This window comes from Dipteris shenzhenensis, chromosome 29 (assembly GCF_047967505.1).
Source record: "Dipteris shenzhenensis isolate YYH24624 ecotype China chromosome 29, Dip_SZ_1.0, whole genome shotgun sequence".
Classification (NCBI taxonomy): domain Eukaryota; kingdom Viridiplantae; phylum Streptophyta; class Polypodiopsida; order Gleicheniales; family Dipteridaceae; genus Dipteris; species Dipteris shenzhenensis.
Window position 1 is genome coordinate 1582495 of NC_141624.1, and position 20145 is coordinate 1602639.

General features: G+C 47.9%; 1 protein-coding gene across 4 annotated transcripts in view; it reads right to left on the reverse strand.

The window, feature by feature from the left end:
• Positions 1–20145, reverse strand: part of LOC147882294 (uncharacterized) — a 95386-nt gene that overhangs the window by 39293 nt on the left and 35948 nt on the right. For 3 of the 4 annotated variants that reach the window (XM_087401048.1, XM_087401051.1, XM_087401049.1), the window contains exon 2: positions 14439–14699. In XM_087401048.1, coding sequence (XP_087257174.1) covers positions 14439–14580 — 142 coding nt within the window. In that variant the 5' untranslated portion in view covers positions 14581–14699. The remainder of the gene's footprint in view (positions 1–14438; positions 14700–20145) is intronic. The other variant, XM_087401050.1, reaches the window with a different exon arrangement.

A 20145-nucleotide genomic window follows, 5' to 3' on the forward strand; every position in this document is an offset into this window, starting at 1 on the left:
CTCTGGTCACACTCTAGAAGAAGGTCTAGGACAAGAGGCTGTAGCCGACGGTCCTGGGCGAGAGTTGGAAGGTCGAGCGGCACGAAAAGTGGTAGGATGTGCAGTAGATCGAGAAGTAGGTCCAACTAAGGTGATGCTATGAGGCGCTACACCCATGGACCTTTTAGGCCTTTTCTTTTTTCTCTTCCTTGGGCAATCTTTGGCAAAGTACCCAAGGGTCCTGCAAATCCTACGCTAATCCTGTCTCCCAGCGATCTCGACTCTCTGCCTGAAGAATGAGCCATCTGGACGCTGGAGCATGATGTGGTCATCCGTGATGTTAGGGTCGGAGACAAAGACCCTAATACATGGTGTCTCGTCCGACCTGACTGCCTCTGCTACCAAAGAAGGCATCCCAGGGAGGGGAGGGATCTTGGTGACCATCCCAAAAGCAGCTCCAATGGAAGATAAGAGTTGATGTGGTACACTTAAGGAAGCCGGGGAATCTAAGGAAGGGTGAAAACGTCTGGCCATCCTCCTCCACAGGGTCAAAACCCAACGAGAAGGGTGTAAAGAAAATCCTCCTGGAGCTCAATGCCAAAGGACTAGCCTGAAGCACTGTACCTGCTGCATCTGAGGAATAAAAAACAACCTTAAAAAGACCTCAACCAAGCAGCAGACGAACATCTATGAGGTGCCCTATGAGGTCTCTAGATAAAGCGGCGAGCATCCAGTCCGTGGCCCTGTACCTGGAAGGGTGGTACCCATGGATGCGAGCAAAGAGCGATGTCGAGCTCTCTTGCTCTGTATCTTTTCTGAGCTGCTACAACTCATCTTTTGAGAATGTGATGGTTTTCGTGGCCGATCGAGGCGGGCAAATATTGGCTGAAGGCAGAGCCAATGTCAATAGAGGTGGAAGGCCGACTGGAACACTGTTGAGCTCCGCCCGACAAAAAAAGCTGCTAGGATAGAGAAGAGGGTGCTGAAGGGACTAGGAGGAGGGGCTAGAGAGGGGCAGAGGAAAGGATGCAGGGAGAGGGGCTGAGGGAGGAGGGGAGGGGTGAGGCAAGGGGTGGGGGTAGGGAGGCGGAGAAGAGGGACTGAGGGGGTGGTGGTAGGGGCCGAGGGAGGCGGAGGTAGGAGGCGGGGCTAGAAGTTGAGGGAGGTGGGTGTAGGGGCTGAGGGTAGCGGGGTTAGGGGCGAGGGTAGGGAGGCGGGGAGGGGGCTGAGGGAGGCGGGAGAGGGGAGAGGGGAGGCAGGGAGGGGGCTGAGGGGAGGGAGGAGAGAGGGGCGCGGAAGGGAGGCAGGGAGAGGCTAAGAGAAAGAAAGAAAGAAAGATATATTAACGTCCACGGGAGGCCTCACGGGCCTATGGGATAAAGTACACAGAAAAGCGAACTCATACAAGCCTTAGTGGGCTGAAGCAAAGGGTATGCTAGAACCCTTGCTGAGTACTAATCTATGCTAACAAAATCATAATCATAGAAAAAAAAGTCAACTACAACTGCAGAGTGGGCCATATCAATCAATCAATCTATCCATGCGCTAGGACGAAACCGAAGCCTGGTATAGTGATGGCTCTCTAGTGTGCTGCGAAGATATCTCGTATTTTCGTCTGTCTAACCATCCCCTGCTGCTCTCTGATCTGTCGTAGAAGCATCTCCCTGTGTTCCACATCTCCATCAGATAAAGCCCGCCGATACAGACCTGGTCATGGAAATGGATCAGTCGTGACAAAGGACCGAAGCCACTCGCCTCTAGGTAGAGATAGTGGTAGCGTCCCCGAATCTCATAGTAGGCTTGGCAAACACAAAGAAAGTGCTCCTGTCTCAACCGCCCCCAGCGTACATAGCATGCAGACCCGTTGCTCTCTGGGTACACCCGCTGCTCTCCCTGCCTCGATCCTCAACTGGTGGGATAAAACCTGCATCTGACCAATGGCAATCCTCAATGCATGGGAGACTCCTCTATCCTCAAGACACTGGGGTCTGATAATGAATCCCTCCTCTGATACTCTCAGGAAGTGGTCGCGATAAAACTAGGTCTTGGTGGGGAGCTCCTGGTTCTCCCCCCAAGTCCGGGATGTGTGAAGCTGAAGGAGGTCTAACCGTATGATACGGTTGATCTCATCTCGCGGTATCAACTCAGGAGGTGCATCCATGCTGTACTGAAAGGGGGGAAGCCTGTCCATCTGGATACTGTGCCTGGCAAGCCATGTAGATATGTGTGCATACCATGTGTCTGGCCTGCTCTTTGTGAGTCTTCTAGATGACTCTAGGGCCAACGTCAGAAGTCTCCAATGGGGTAAGTCCCAGACTCTGTGGATGAAAGTCACTGTCTGAAAGATGGTATCAACCTAGAGAGGTGTCATGGCGAACTTTGCCTATACTATCTCATGTGGAACTGAGGGCTTACATCGAATTATCCTGGATCCCATCGTCACCTGTAGCCGCTCGAAGCTCCTCCAGTCTGTCCTTGGAAGATCGCATCCTCAGAAATGTGATGCATACATGACAGTCGGCCACACTAGTGTGTCGAAAAGCCAGCCCTTCATTGGTGGATCCTAGAAGTGCACCTCAAAACACTGCCGCTCTAGTCTAGCCAAAGCACTACGCCCTCGTGTGAGCCGTGCCTGGGTTGCATGTTTCATCGTGGAGATGGGTCCTGTGAAGACTGCTCCCAAATATGTGTATGACTACACTATCTCCACTCATTCACCACGATAGGTGAAACTAAGTCGGTGAGTCACTGCTCGTGAGGTGTTGAAGATCATAACCTTAGTTTTCCCAAGGTTGACCGTCATATCTCTCTCTCTGCAAAACACCTCTAATGCCTCCAGATATCTCTGCAGCCCCTCCGCTGAAGAGGATATTAGGACTATATCATCAGCATATAACAATATCTGTATGAGGAGATCCCCTAGTAATGAGCCCTCGCCACCTAGGCGATCTATGAAAGATGTGATCTCATCAATGTAGAGTCCAAAGAGAGTCGGTGAGAGAGGGCAGCCTTGCTTCACCCCAATGGTGCTCTCGACCCAATCAGATAGACCGCCTGGGGCACGGACCCTGCCTCTGACTAACTCATATAAGCTCATCACACCCCAAATCAGCATCTGAGGGATTTGCATCTCCTGTAGTCTCCTGATCATGCGGGATCGTGGAACAGTGTCAAAGGCCTTTCAAAAATCTACGAAGCATGTGTAGACTCTCTAATGTCTGGACCTTGCCTCCTCAATGATAGCCCTCAGAGTGAAAATGTGGTCTAGAGTAGAGTGATGCCTCCTGAATCTTGCCTACCCTAGTGCTCGTTGCCCTCGCGCCTCTGTATGACTGCTGATCTCTCTCTCTAGTACCAATCCATAGATCTTGGCCAGTGTGTGGCCAATCATGAGGGTGTGATAGTTCCCGGTGTCCATGAGGTCTCCTGCTTTGTGTATCGGTACGATAGTAGTGGTGCTCCATGCTGGTGGGAAGCCGTGACAAACTGCAAGGTTAAACATATGTGCAAGGATCGGTGCTAGGACCTCCTGGCCATGTGCAAAGTCCTCTTTCCGAAGGCCTTTGTGATCCTGTGCTTTTCGGTTGTGGAGCCGGCGAAGTGCAGCCTGCACATTTTACGTAGAATAGATGACAGATAGTGGGCCTGGGCATAGAGGACATGTCAGGCGGTGTCTGCCTCAAGATATCATATAAGTAGCATGCATAAGTGTGCCACACGCTTGGATCAGTGATGGGGATGGGTGGCTTCCCCTCCGAGAGGAATCCCCACCCAGTGGTTGGGTCTCCTCCGCAAAATGATCTGATGATCTCATCCATCCTATGTGTGAGGAGGCTCGTCTCTTGCGGCATGTCAACCGCTGAAAGATCTTGTGTGCCTTATGTGACGTCAACTGACCCAAGGCTCGCGGACAACAAGGGGAAGGTAGGGAGCAGCAGAAACTCCCTACCATCTATTTGACGGTCCTTGCAATAGCTAGTATGATGATAAGTGTAAGGCCTTGTGCCATCTACTTGGATTTGAGACCAAGCATCACCTTCCGACCGAGACATAGACTAAATGAGAATATCATCATCCGGTCCATCAGAAAGAGAGGAACTTCATCTGCCTAAATGAGGAAAACTTACTAAACATTCTGTTTAGCATTAACTCCAGCAACTTTTGGTGGAAGTTTATCAATCGAAGGTCGGGGTCGCCTACTTCATGTATCGATACTATGGTGGTGGTACTCCACGCGCGGAGGAAGTCGCAGCACACAATATGATCGAACATCTATGCAAGGCTCGGGCCAAGCCCTCCTACCCATTTGTGAAGTGCTCGTCTACAGTCTTTTATAGTCTTGGGCTTTCCTGTTATGGAGTCAGCATAATGCAGTCTGCACATTCCATGTGGTAAACAAGGTGGATGTTGTGGGTATGGGCAAGGAGGACATCTCAGATGGTGCCTAGTTTGAAGCACCATAGAGTGATATGGTGTATGTGCACCAGATTGCTGGGTCCATGATGGGAATGAGTGGATTCCCTTTTGATAGAAGCCTCCCCTACTTCGTGTATCGATACTATGGTGGTGGTACTCCACGCGCAGAGGAAGTCGCAGCACACGATATGATCGAACCTCTGTGCAAGGCTCGGGGCCAAGCCCTCCTACCCATTTGTGAAGTGCTCGTCTACAGTCTCTTATAGTCTTGGGCCTTCCTATTATGGAGTCAGCTTAATGCAGTCTGCACATTCCATGTGGTAAACAAGGTGGATGTTGTGGTATGGGCAAGGAGGACATCTCAGATGGTGCCTGGTTTGAAGCACCATAGAGTGATAAGGCGTATGTGCACCAGATTGCTGGATCCATGATGGGAATGAGTGGATTCCCCTTTGATAGAAGCACCCATGCAATGGTGGTGTCCCCTCCCCGAAAAAAGCGGACCACTTCATCAAGCCTATGTGAGAAAATCCTGCATCTTATGACATGTAAGGCAGCATAAGATACGTTGTGCCTTGGACATTGTCAAATGGCTCAAAACTTGCACGCATGTAAGATGGGATCTCATTTCTCAGCAATTGGCAGCATTAAACCATGAGTTTTGGGGCATCTTCACGGCTACAAGGAGTGTTGTGGATTGAGTTTTGCATGGGAATGATCTAGAGGCCATCCTAAACCTATGATACAAGAGTGTCTGAGACATGGACAGGTATGCATTATCTCCAAGGGAGGTCGATAGTTCCTGAGACAGGTGGCTCTCATAGAGCGCGTCAAGGGCATGATCAAAGTGTATCTAGACATTGGTGGTGGCAAGAGATTCGGGCCCTATTTTTGATGTGGCAGCTGAGATAGCGAATGCCAAACAAGAGTAGTCAGCATCTAGTGGGGGGAAGACTATAAAGTCGTCTACACTAACACAAAGGCTGGGGGTCCTCTCAAGAAAGCCATTGTTGAAGGCCGTTATAGATATCAAGTCCTATATTGTCTGAATCTCCAATAGATAGCATCCATACCATGTCACTTGTAGTGTGTCATCCGAGTGCCTCACTATACCAAGCTCTGTTGGGTACTCTGAGGGGGTCAGATCCAAAATCGAGTAGGCCCACTTGTCTGCTCTCTGTGCGTTGAAGTCTACTAAGAGAAGGATCTCCCCTTGCCTAGAGAACTCCAAGATGTCATTGTGTATCGTCTAATATGGACTGTGGCACTCTGTGGTGACCTCATGCACATAGGACGATGTATCAGAGAAAAAGTGCTGCAATGAAGATCAGACGTGCAGTCGCATCAAGTGTCTAAACTCGTATCCACATGTCTAGCACAGGCTCCTCTTTTTGCATCACAGATATGAGCGGTCTCAGGTGCAATCTGTAAAGAATTGCTACACCTCTAGGGTCTTCTATCCCATTGTCTCTCCTCATTCCCTCCTATGGGCTGACTCCCATGTGTATCCAATCTCTATGGGTAGCCTCTTGTGTGTCTCACAAAATAAAGGACCACATCTTTGCCAATGTCCGTCTTTGAGAAACCCCCTAGATCAAACCATAGGGTGCCATTACAGTTCCACACAATCATGCACAACCTGTCTTGTAACCCTACCCCGTAGGCCCGTCATGTGCTGGTTTTATCCCATTCTCCTTTTTGTCCTTTTTCTTGGATGATCACCTTATTCTCTTTGTACGCAGCCCAATTCCCTTCTTGTCTTGCTACCATCAATCAAATCATTCCCTCCCTTCTATGGTCTTGCTGTAAGAGTGTGAGGTCATCATCTAAGTATGTCCTAGTCCCCTTACCATGGCCCTGATTCCCATGAGGTAGAACTGTCCGCTGCTGCAGTTCTGAATTTGATCACCATTAGCCTTGTTTGTGCATCAGCTTTACCCACTCTCCAAGTTGCCTAAAAAATTCAAATCAATACACATTTTGTTAATCAAGTCTTTAGCATTGCCCATCAGGGGCTGTCACCCAATTCCAGCCCTCTGACAAGTACATTCAAAGCTTTGATGTTCCTCCTCTTATCTTCCTTTAGAGCATTTGATATAAATTATTTTTTAGGAGCTCTTTTGACCACCTCCTTCAACTCTAGCATCTCTTCCTTTCCCTCAATTATTTGCTGCTGCGAAAATTCAGTGTGTTTGTCAACTATTCCTTTCCCAATTTTGTCGTGTTTCCCCTATATAGTCTGCATGGCTGTCATTCCCTGTCTTAGCTGTGCTCATTTTCTGATTTCATCTCCTCCATTGCCGTGCATGCAACCTCTGGTGACCCAATTCATCTTCTTGAGTTGTTTCAGCTCCGTTTCAATAGCCTGCATTTTCTCATTTCTGCTGGTCCTTTCCAGCTCCCATTCAACCTATTCTTTTTCCAATTCCTATTTCTTATTCTTCTCTTTCCTCCACTCCTCCTGTATCTTCCCTCTTGCTTATTCATTTCAGCAAGGACTTTACCCACATGCGTTTTCTCACCCATCATTACCATATTTGTGGCTTTCCATACTATCAATCTTACCAATTAACACCAAAAAAATTTTCTGAGACATGTGAGGACATCAAAGGTGGCCTAAAGCGGTGACCCAGCCATGAAAATGGTCGTTGCCTGCTCAAGTGCCTGCCTTCCACATTTGTCCTCTATGCAGCCTTGTGTCATGATGCTGTGGACACACAATCCTGCACTTGTCTTGCTCCTTCCTCCTCTTCCCAAAACCCTGTTCTTGCAGGTTTCTTACATGGAAGATTACTTACTGATTGAAACTTCTGAGATTCTTACATGGTTTGTTGATTGTGTGACTGTAGTGGAACCACATAGCAATCTCAGTCAGCAGTAGTGGCTTCAGCAGCAGCTTCAGCAACCAGCAGAGGCCCCACATCTGGCAGCAACACCAGCAGCAAGTGAAGATTGGCCTGCAGAGGGGGGAGAGGCGCAATGGGAGGGCAGGGGATGAGGGGTTGGGAGGGTAGCTATGATGGGCCTGGGGGTGGGCTGGGGAGGGGTGGGGAGTATCACGACTGCAGGGGGAAGGGCTAAGAGGCTGCACCATGGGAGAAGGAGGGCTTGAAAGGCTGCACGATGGGAGGGGCAAGGGATGAAGCTGTGCAAACTGAGAGGGAGGGGCTGAGAGACTGTGCAGGGGCTGAGGGACTGCATAGGGGATGAGGGTGGGCTCAGGAGGGCTGTGAGAGGCACGATGGGAGGGTGTCATGTGCACGGATTGGTATCCGACGTGTACTGGGTACACAAGACTAGCTCAGGTAGCCTGGGGAGGCTTAGAGCTAGGCAGGCTTGATTCTCGGGTTGAGTGGCAAGGGTACGAACCAGTTAGAGGTCTTCGCTATTTTTGGCGCTTGGGGCCCGAGTCTATATAAGGGCCCAGGGGTTCAGTTCTCAGGGAGCCGATGGAAGCAAGTTTCGTTCCCAAGTGCTAGGTCTGATCCCTGATTGAGTCGCAAATGCACGCCTGCATCATAGAGTAGCCCAAGGCCCAGCAGCAGATCCCAGGCTTCACAGCGCCACTTGATGGTATGGGACACCAGGCTGGTTAGGATCTGCTGGTTGGGAGTTTGTGCCAGTAGCTCAGCTCGTGGCTCGGAGGGGACATCTCCTGATTCGGGATCACATCCCGTAGATGTCATGGTTGGGTGGTGAGCAGCCTGCTCAGTTTTCTCACGTTGTGTGTGTTCTTGTGTTTGCTTGCAGATCAGAGGTTTCAGGAGTGCTGGGACGTGTCAGCAGTGAGGCGCTCTTTGTTCAGGCAGCCATCTCGCATGCTCTACTTCGCAGTTCATGAGTGCGCATAGCCAACCCTCCACCCACCCTCACCTAGTACCACCCGTTAGCTCAGGTTGCTATCTCGCACTTCTGAGTTCGGAACAGCCCTTCTCTCCTACCCTTCCAGTTCGCTACCTTGCTGCTCCTCTGCTTCACAGCTCTCCCCTCTAACGAAATCTCCAGGCAGATCGTTATTTATTGCCTGCTGTGGGATTCTGTTTTCTCTGCTCCTTTCCTCACGACTCTCTCCTTTCCCTTTGGCCTTCCGAGCTCCTTCGCTCCACATCCTTTATGGCTGATTCTGTAGACCCTGAGCTTGCGATGGGAGACCAGGATATGAACTACCATGCGGAGGATGACCAGGGTCTCTACGATGATCTGATTACGAAGAAAGCCTTCAATGAATTCAACACTGCTCTTGATGGAAAGTTTGAGCAAGTTAACACGAATCAAACGGGGTTGACGTAGCAACTCCAAGGGATTCAAACTACACTCACACTTTTGACTAGCACTGTTCAGGTGCTCACGCATGTGGATGCCATGGCTTCAGTGTTAGGTCCGAACATCACTTCAGATCCTTTTCCCGGAGATCAAAAGTCTCGTACCAAGGAGGTTGTTGACACTTGGTTGCACAAGTGGCAAGTACACTTCTAGTTTCACCCTTATCCAGATGACAAGAAAATACAGCTTGCAGCCGGGTTTATGTCGGGAAAGGCTTTATTGTGGTGGAAGGAACTCCAAACCAAGCCTGCAACATGGATAGATTTTGAAGGGGTCTTCAGGAAAGAGTTTCTGAAGAAGGAGGAGGAAGATTACAATATCGTAGGCAAGCTCAAAGCCCTCGATATGTCCAAGCTGAATTTGACTTTTGACGTTTATCTTCAGAGGTTTTGGGATTTGCAGACCAGAGCTACAAAGATGGATCCAATGACCTTGTTAGGTTTCTTTGTGGATGGTTTGCCTGACTCGTATAAGCTACAGATCAAGAACAACAAGTGTACCACGTTGCAAGAGGCCATGAATTACGCGCGTATTTATGATGATACCATGGCCAGCGCAAAGGGAACCACAGTTGCCGACACAGGTGGGAAGAACAAGAGGAAGTTCTTCCAGTCTACCACTGGTACCGGGGAGTCGAAGTCTATTGACAACGCCTCCAAGAAACACTTGACTCAGGCGAAGAATGGTCGTGCCTGTTTCCTTCGTACCTTGAAGCTAAAGAAGGAAGGACGTTGGTTCTTCTGCGAGGAGTGGGGCCACACTAAGAATGATTGTCCTAAGCGCAAGAACCACAAGCAAGCGCTGGGACCGAAGCTCCAGGCGGGTCCGAGTACCAAAGCTAAGGGAGCTAATAAAGTTGCGATGACAAGTATTTTTGTAAATGTCATTACCTGCCCACTTTCTTGTAATTGCACTTTTAATACTTTGTTATTTGATTCCCATGATCTTTTCCGAGTTTATGGAGAAGTTAGGAAGCAAAGAGTTCACATTCTCTTTGACCCGGGCAGCTCTCACAACTTTGTTAATAACAAACTTGTGCACAAGATGGGGCTGTCCACGATACCTAGCGATCACACCTATGAGGTGCAGCTTCCAACTGGGAAGCAGTTTTGGGATCGCAAGATTGAAGCCCTTTCTATCCGGATTCAAGAATACACAGCGGCTCTTACCAGCGGCTCTTACGTGCTCTGTCATGCACTTGGAGCATGTGGACTTGTTAATCGGAATAGAGTGGTTTAAAATCCACAATATTCGGATTGGATGGAAGGAACATACTCTTTCTTTTTTGGATAAGGACACCCAATTTTGTATTCAGTGTGATAATATTCCCTCTTCTCAGGGACCGATTGTATCTGCGATGCAGCTTCGGAATATATTAAACACTTCTCATTATGATGTCTATCAGTGTGTTTTGATTCCGCTTTCTTCATTTGTTGTCTCTATTAATAACAAGAATGATTTAAGTGTGTTTGAACACCATGAATTGAGAACGTTGTTAGATGATTTCATGGATGTATTCCTTGCTCAACTGCCGGAAGGTTTACCACTAGAACAAGCAGTAGATCATCGCATAGACTTAGTACCTGGGGCTCAACCTATTAGTGTTCCACCTTATAGGATGAGCCAGCTTGAGGAGGATGAGTTAGCTTCACAGCTACAGGATTATTTGAATATGGGCTATATTCACCCAAGTAAATCACCTTGGGGAGCACCTGTCCTCTTAAGAAAGAAGAAAGATTCTACATGGAGAATGTGTATAGATTATAAACGATTGAATAAAGTGACAATTAAGAATCGATACCCTCTACCTCGTTCCGATGATCTAATAGACCGTTTGGCCGGAGCGAAGTATTTCACTAAGATTGATTTGCATACGGGTTATCACCAAATCTGTATCTATGCTAAACACATAGATAGAACCGCATTCCGAACTAGGTATGGCCACTACGAGTTTCTTGTATTACCTTTTGGTTTGACTAATGCTCCTGCCACCTTCCAGCAAATGATGAACGATTTGTTCCGAGATTTCTGGGCAAATTCGTTGTAGTGTTCTTAGATGACATCTTGGTATATAGCCGAACGCTCGAGGATAACATAGGACACCTCCGGATTGTTGTCTTAGTTATTCTAAGACAGCATAAGCTCTATGCCAAGATGAGTAAATGTGACTTCTTTATGAAGGAGATCATTTACTTAGGACACAAGATTTCTTCTAAAGGTATTAGCATTGATCTGGATCGTATCCAAAACGTTTTAGAATGGCCGATCCCTCAGACTGTGAAACAACTTCGTTCTTTCCTAGGATTTACGGTATTTCTACGGAAGTCTGTGTGTGATTATTCACACATCACGGCACCCCTGACAAACATATTGAAAGGTCGTGGGCGCAGGTCTACCCAGCCGATCTCTTGGAATGATGCATTGAACAAGGCTTTTGAAACCATGAAGTTTTCTATCAAGGAAGCACCCGTTCTTGCATTACCTGGCCCTATGTTTTAGAGGCCGATGCGAGTGATTTTGCGATTGGGGCAGCTCTATTCCAAGAGGGCAGACCTGTAGCTTTTGAGAGTAAGAAGCTAGACGACACCCAATATCGTTGGCCCACACTAGAAAAGGAACTCTATGCTCTAGTGTATGCCCTTAAGGTTTGGAGACACTACTTGTATGGTTCGAAGTTTCTGGTATTGACTGATCATCAGTCAATTAAGTATGTGTGTGATGGGTCTGAATTGAGGGGATGGAAAGCTCGATGGGCTCAATTAATGCAAGATTTTGATTTTCAAATACGTTATCGAAAAGGTTCGTTGAATAGTGTGGCGGATGCCTTAAGTCAAGTCAAGTTTGTAAATGCTATGTCATTTACGGAAATATCCTCATACCTATTTCAATCCTTGAGAGGGCTTTGCACAACTGATAGTCATTTCAGTTCTTATTGGCAGAGAGTCCAGGATGGGAGCTCCATGGTTGACCAAGACTCAGGGATTGTGCCCCCTACGGTACAGGCGGCGGGAGGTCAGTGGTGGATGATTAGGAACGGTTTGCGATTCCGGAATGGAAAGATTTGTGTGCCAGTCCTTTTATGCTTATGTACGGGTTTCAACCTAAGTCACCAGTTATGGTTGGGTTAAAGGGAATCCAAAATGATGCTGCAAAGACCTTCTTACTAGACATGCAAGAAATGTTGCAGTTTGCCAAGGAGTCTATTAGAAGTATCCAAGATAGACATCGTTCACCTAGAGAGTTCTCTGAAGGAACGATGGTATATTTGCGAATTCCCAAGGAATCCAAGAGCCTAAGTACTGGTTTGGTTCGGAAGTTATCCCCCATATACTGTGGTCCATTCAAGGTCATTAAAAGAATTGGACCAGTTGCATATCGACTAGAATTGCCTCCTGATGTTAAAGTACATCCAGTATTTCATGTCAGTAGACTGAAAGAAGTATTGGGTGCGGATGATCGACTTGTTTCTCCTCAAGAAATAATAGAAGTTACAGATTTGACTTTTATTCCACACGAACCTAAGTGTATTCTTGAATTTCGTGAAAGACAGATTCGTAATAGAACTATCACGGAATACAAGATCAAGTGGAAGGATCGTGTTGAGGAGGATGCAACATGGGAGACATTACAGAACCTCCAGAGGACATTCTCGGGTTTTTTAGCGAACTCAGGAGTGAGTTCTTAGAGGAGGGGAAGTATGTCATGTGCACGGATTGGTATCCGACGTGTACTGGGTACACAAGACTAGCTCAGGTAGCCTGGGGAGGCTTAGAGCTAGGCAGGCTTGATTCTCGGGTTGAGTGGCAAGGGTACGAACCAGTTAGAGGTCTTCGCTATTTTTGGCGCTTGGGGCCCGAGTCTATATAAGGGACCCAGGGGTTCAGTTCTCAGGGAGCCGATGGGAGCAAGTTTCGTTCCCAGGTGCTAGGTCTGATCCTGGATTGAGTCGCAGACACGCGCCTACATCATAGCGTAGCCCAAGGCCCAGCAGCAGATCCCAGGCTTCACAGCGCCACCTGGTGGTATGGGACACCAAGCTGGTTAGGATCTGGTTGGGAGTTCGTGCCAGTAGCTCAGTTCGTGGCTCGGAGGGGACATCTCCTGATTCGGGATCACATCCCGTAGATGTCATGGTTGGGTGGTGAGCAGCCTGCTCAGTTTTCTCACGTTGTGTGTGTTCTTGTGTTTGCTTGCAGATAAGAGTTTCAGGAGTGCTGGGACATGTCAGAGGGGGAGGGGCTTAGGCGAGGGATCACGAGAGAAAAAGAAAGAAAGAAAGATATATTAACGTCCACAGGAGACCTCGCGGGTCTATGGGACCAAAAAAACACACACCAAAAACATCAACATCAGTTAGAGACTGAGAGTCTTTGGGGGAGTATATCAGCTCAGCCCCAGTTTATTTAGATGCATAACTAGCTACTAAATTTAACTTAGAAAAAAAAGGCTTGAGCAACATCAGTTTAAGACTGAGAGTCTTTGGGTTTAGATTTGAAATCACGGATCAAGGCTTGTCCATCCCTATATACTGCCCATTTTCCATCTTTGCATGCATCCTTCACTTTAGTAAGTTCAACATTCCTTTGTTTGAGCTGATTCAAGGTAAGCTCCTCAGATATCCATACCCGTGTGCCTTTCAATTTGTTTGTCTGTTGGAGAATCTTGACTCTACCTGCCCTCTCTGTGAACTCAACTTGTACTTGTGTTCCCTTCTGAGAGATCCAACTGATGTCAGATTCATCCCATTCTATCTGTGGTATCTCCTTCTTGAGACTTGTGATCTTCTCTTCTACTGTGTATCCCTCCATAAAATCATCTGCAGGACAGCCCATACAATCCTCTGGCAGCCCCCCTATGTGCAATCTCTTCTTGTTTTTTGCTATGGCTACCTGCTCTTTTACCTTCCTATACAGATCTGCTTTGTTGATTTTATTGTTGGCTAGAATAGCCATCTCTTTCTTGGCTGAGCTTACCTGACTGGTGATCATCTCGTCAACCGTGGAGACAAGTGTTGGCGCTACTGGAGATGTGTTGTATTTTTCCATAACCTCTGTAATAATTTCTTGATTGCCTTTGCTCTCCATCTCCTTCACCTTTCTTCCAAGAGCTGCAACCATAAGCCTAAGCTCTCTCACTTCTTGTTGTAGAAAGTATATTTGCTCTTGTAGATCAGATCCAATCCTTCGCTTGTAGTGCAATGCATAGGGGCTGGGTGTCGATATGGAGGCTGCAACATCAGAGTAGGAGGGCTTTCTAATCGGTGTAGAGGCGAAAGTCTTCATCTTCGGGAGTTCCATAGTGGCCTGTGCAAACTTAGGTGAGAGAGAGAGAGAGAGAGAGAGAGAGTTTATTAAAGTCTTCGGAAGACCGATGGGTCTATGAGACTGTGAAAATCCTAGTACAAATGAGCTGTGAGGGTGAGAGGAGATGAAATAAATAAATCTCGATAAACGTTCATGGGATGCCTCAAATTGTTCATTACATTCCACTTCGTGTGTGCTCATCGGCACAAGCAAAACAAAAATCAAAAGACTAATACAAGGCCCCTAATTTTGGAGAACACATATAATTACATCATTACCTATTTAGAGCTCAAGTCTTTTCTCTGCATTCATCACGAAAGCATTGCAGAAATTAAAGTGTAAGGTGAACTTCTAAATCTGATTCCCAACGTTCTTACATGGTATCTGAAATAAGTAACATATGGGCCATGCATCTACCTGTTCTTTTATCTTTGTATCCACGAATTCGTGGCCGTTGTGTATTTTCTCCATTGTGGACATTTTGCAAACAGGATCGATGCCCATTCTGGTCAGTTATAGATGTTAAGGTTCCATTCCCTGACTGTGCGTCATCATCCATCTATCCAGCTCACCTTCTTGGCAGTCCCTTACAGCTTCTTTTGATCAGGTTCATGTCTATCTTTTATGCTTTGTCAAGGAGGATTCGAAGATGATAATGCATTCACAATACTTTTGGTCCTAGAAAATAACCCAAGCCTCCACTGAGAAGTATTTTAGGCCTCCTTGGATGGATGATTTTTCAACTTTAGGCATGTAGGTATGAAGAAAAGAAGAGTATGAAATGAATTGTATCTATTAAAGAACAGCTTTTTTAATTTCTAAATGCATCAGATACACATCGGAGTGATTCTCCTCCAAATGACAATTTTAATTGTATAGACTAACATCAGTGACCTTTAAGTTAAGGATGTCTACCCTCTCCTACCTTTGCCATCCTGCTCCTACCACTTGCCTGCCTCCCTGCCTCCATTGTTATCTTTTCCTCATTGCCGAGGACCTTACCCTCTCTCACCTTTTGCCATGCCTCTCTTTTGACGTCTATGATCCTGTCACCCCATTTTCCCCCTTCTTGCAACCTTATCGTCCCTCTTTGCAATTTCCTCAACCCCCTCCAGCTCCTTTCTATCCCCTCCCCACTAAGTTTTCCACTCCTATTCTCCACTTCCTAAAAGGTCATCCTTCCTCCGTCTTGCAAATGCCTATGCCCCTCCTTGAAGCCTTCCAATTCCATCTATGTTTCTTTTGACAATTGTTCTGTGTTCTTTTCCCTCAACCTCACTGCTGCCTACAGAATTTCTAGGGATATGAACAATCACCTCACCTTTTCCACTCCTTTCCTCTGTCCACATGTTTTCTTCACCACCCTCCTCCCTCAAGCCATTCAAGAGCCTTTGGTTTTTATTTTTCTTGTTTTCTCTTGATCCCTCTTGTTTTTAAGTATTTTTCCATTAGTTTCTTTAATGTTCAGCACCTGAATTATCTCTCATAAGATTGTTTCTCCCTTTCTCCACACTCATCCTATTCTAGCTTCTTTCACTCTCACGATGTTTTTTTTGTTTTCTCTTTTCTTTCTATACATATTCCCCTCTTACTGCTTTCTCCATAGGTTTCTCTCTAATGGTACCTCAATGTGCTTCCCACTGCATTATATGACACAAAATTATACAATTATATCAGGGAATTGAGAGGCAAAGGAAAGCCAAATCTCTTTAAGACTGCATTCCTTCAAATGGTCTGGCATGACACAACATTATATGATTATATATTTTCTTGCCACATTGCACTTGTTTGGGATATCTAATTTTGATGACGTGTATTGTCGGAGGGGGGAAAAGCGATGACCAAAATTTTGCTACCCCCACGAATTTCAAATTTTCACACCTCCTGCCCAATGGCATCAAATCTTGGAAAAAGTTCTTGCAACTTGCCCCTGCTTTGCAAATGCCCACAACCTGCATGCACCTCGACGTGACCTTGCACAAACATTGGTTTGCCATTGTCTTCTTTTGGGTAAGTTGTCTTTTATTCTTTGCTTGCCTCACCAGCAACTAGGTTCTCTAGTCTATTCCAAGCTGATCGTGTCCATGGAGTCAATGGCAACATGCAACTCGCCATGGCTTGCAAGAGTTGTCCATCAATATGATGTTAAGAATTCCCTTTCCAAGCCAGTGATTCTCAAATGTGATTCTTGCAACCGAGACAATATACATGTTAGGATCTCTAGGTGGCTCCTAATCTGCATCAAGAGGTTCAAGAGGCTCTTTGCCTGCCCTGTGAGTCGGTTAAGCAAGCCACTCATCAAAGTCAACCAAAGTGGCATTGAAGTACATCTTCTTCCCAAAGTAGTGGAACTGATCTATAAGTTTGTGGTAATCAACCATGAAATCAATACTGTAACATGTAACAGTAATCAAATTGTGTAATCACAGCAAGACCATCTTTAAACCTTTAGCAAGGAATTAGCGTTATGCACCATAGAGAGAGAAAGTAGATAAAGGTAGAGAGAGAATGGAGTGGACAACCGATTGGGTCCTTGTACCCACTGAGGATCCCTCGGGGAGAATTTGCTTTATACTTGAAGAACTGAGAGATACAAATAACACTCTTCGACGAGAGAGCACGGAAATGCGCTTCTAAAGAATACATTGTGCACACGTATTGCAGACCCAAAGACCTGAGAGGCAACGCTGACCAATACTGAAACCTTGATGCTGTCCACATTGACAATGTAGGGCACTTCTGCAAGGCAAGGAAGAGGCTTGTGCTATCCACCGGGATGCAGGGTTGAGAGAGTGAAAGCTGGGAGCAATCGATTCTAAAGAGAGCTGAGAGATGACTGAAATATAGAGCTGAGAAGTGAGCTGTGCAAAACTGTAAATATAACTGAAAAGAGCTGCTGAAACAGTTACCCAAACCTTACTCCGTTTGCTGGTCCAACACCCTGCTGAAGGGCTGCATGTACTTCTCCCACGGATGGCTGACTGATGGCCAAGGAACTGAGGCTGATCAGGGCCAGCAGATGGAAGGCACAAAGGCTGCTCCGAGGACTGAAGGATGGCTAAGGAAGTGCATGAAGATTGGAGGGCTTCTGAATGAGGAAAAAGGGCAGCCAAGGGCTCTATTTATAGGGCTGGCTGGGCCAACCAGCAAGCTGTAAACAGACGACTGAGTCGGCTGATTTACAGGCTGGTTGGCTGAGTTTCCAGCCTATAAATAGCCCCCTTGGCTCATTTCCCACGGGACTTTTTGGGCAGCCTTTGCAAGCTGCCTTTTCTGCTTGCCCTGGGTCTTCCTGGTCAACCTTTGGGGGGCCCTCTAGCGCTCCTAACCTAGGCTATGACCTAGACTTAACTAAACCCTAAGATGGAAACACTAACCTATTGTTCTCCAGTGGGGGTACCAGTGAACAAGACTAACTATCTGACTTGACCTAAGGCTTAGAGACTGACTTACGTAGCTTGTGCCTGACTGTCCTTGGGGACAAAGGCTCACAAAGGGGTCACAGCATCCGACAAATCTCCTATTAGGGAACTATTATGCACTAGTCGATGTAGCCATTGTGTCACATTGCACCCAACTGTAGGGGTGCATGTGACAAATACAAAGTGCTTTGACAGTAGGGAAAGGGGATGCTATCAAAATCAGCTAACTACATGCTTCAATCACCCACCGGAAGAAAAGATGCAAGCCTATAATCTGGGTCTCAACCTGGTCCTGAAACTTCAGAGACAGCCACATGAGCTGAGGAAACTCTGCCTCTGCATGAGGAAAAACCACACAAGGTTGGCATTTACACTTAATGCCCCTCGGTGCCATGTAAAAAGGAGGAGTCTAGCGAAAAACCCAAGAAGGGAAGGACTGCAAATCGTAGCGAGGAGTGTAGAGGCTCCTGAAATGTAGAGACTCGGGAAAGACTGGTGGAAACAAAAGGGGATGGGGGAGTCACCAGAATGGGCTGTGCAGCAGGAGGGGAGGGTAGAGTGTGAAAATATGAGGGCGAGTGGGCTGGTAAAGAAAAACAGAGAGAAAGAAAGACATCTTCTAAAGATGGAAGGCTCCACGAGACTGAAGAAAAACCAGATACAATAAAGCTAAGGGGTGGGGCCACTAAAGCGGGAATACAAATGACTAAGACAAGCTAGGTTGGCACCAGAAAAGAAGCGCAAACCCTCGTTTGCATGGGGACTCGTCTTTGTCATATTTTGAGCGTATTGGGTGGACAGCTTGACGCCTCAACAAATTCTAAGCTCTGTGCTGTCAATACGGGCTTCCAAGATATTTACCACATAGAAATCCAAAGTGACTGACAATGCAATCAAAGACAACGCTTGCATAATTATATCGTTGCTGCTGCTCCTCGACTCAGCCTCTCCCTGTCTCCCTCCCAGCCCCTCTCTCCTCCCTCCCCTCAGCCCCCTCCCTGCCTCCCCTCTCCCGCCTCCCTCAGCCCCCTCCTCGCCTCCCTACCCCCGCCCCTTCAGCCCCTTCCCCCGCCCTCTATCCCTGCCCCCTACCCCCACCCCCTCAGCCCCTACCCCTGTCCCCTACCCCCGCCTCTCTCAGCCCCTACCCCCGCTCCCTAACTCTGCCTCCCTTAGCTCCTTCTCCCGCCCCTTCAGACCCTCTTCTGCGCCTTCCTTTCCCACCCTCGCCCCTTGCCTCACCCTCCCTTCCTCCCTCAGCCTTTGCCTCACCCCTCCCCTCCTCCCTCAACCCCTCCCCTAGCTTCTCCTCTCAGCCCTCCCCCCCCCTTTTTCCACCTCTCCTTCCCCCCTTCCTAGCTTCTCCTCCTCTTTTCACCTCCTCACTCTACTCTTTTCCCAACCTCACCCTTTGCCTTCACCTTCTTCTCTATCCTAGCAGCTCTTTAGTCGGACGGAGCTCAATAGTGTTCGTGTCGGCCTTCCCACCTCGATTGACAATGGCTCTGCCTTCAGCCAATCCTTGTCCGCTTCCACCAGCCGCGAAAACCATCACATTCTCAAAAGACGAGTTGCAGCAGCTCCAAAAAGATACAGAGCAGGAGATCTCGACATCGCTCTTTGCTCGCATCCATGGGTCCCACCCTTCCAGGTTACAATGGATGCTCGTCGCTTTACCTGGAGACCTCGCAGGGCACCTCATAGATGTTTGTCTGCTTGGTCGAGGTTTCTTTCACGTTGTTTCTGATTGCCCAGATGCAGCAGGTACAGTGCTTCAGGCCAATCCTTTGGCACTGAGCTCCAGGAGGATTTTCTTGACGGTCCTGGGCGAGAGGTGGAAGGTCCAGCAGCGCAAGAAGTGGTAGGATGTGCAGTGGATCGAGAAGTAGGTCCAGCCAAGGTGGTGCTATGAGGCGCTACACCCGTGGACCTTTTAGGCCTTTTCTTTTTTCTCTTCCTTGGGCAATCTTTGGCAAAGTGCCGAGGGGTCATGCAAATCCTACACTGATCTTGTCTCCCAATCATTTCAACTCTCTGCTTGAAGAACGAGTCATCTGGATGCTGGAGCATGATGTGGTCATCTGTGATGTTATGGTCAGAGATAGTGACCTTAACACGTGGTACCCCGTCCGACTTGACTGCCTTTGTTGCCGAAGAAGGCATCCTAGGGAGGGAGGAATCTCGGTGACCATCCTGAAAGTCGCTCCATTGGAAGATAAGAGTCGATGATACACATGAGGGAGGCCAGGGACTCTGAGGAAGAGTGAAAATGTATGGCCATCCTCCTTCACAGGGTCAAAACCCAACGAGAAGACTTTCATTTACAATGCAACCAGGACCGTCAGCACGTCCTGTTCCACTCGTCCCCTGTTAAGTGCAGTCAGAGGTGTTGAGCCAGTTCCATCTCAGGAGGCTACTGATAGCGCTATTGGAATTTGAAGCCAAAGTGAGTCTAAAATGAGTGTTCCAAAATTGGCTAGGACAGGCTGCTGCTCCTCCCCGCTCCCTTGCTGCTCCCTCTCCCTCAGCCCGTCTCTCCCTCTCTCCCTTGCCCTCGCCCCCTCCCTGCTGCTCCGCCCCCTCCTTGCCTGCCCCCTGCTCCGCCTCTCCGCCCTCTCCCTGCCTCTCAGCCTGCCCCCTGCTCCCCCGCCCCCTCCCTGCCTCTCCGCCCCCTCCCTGCCTGCTGCTCCCCCGCCCCCTCC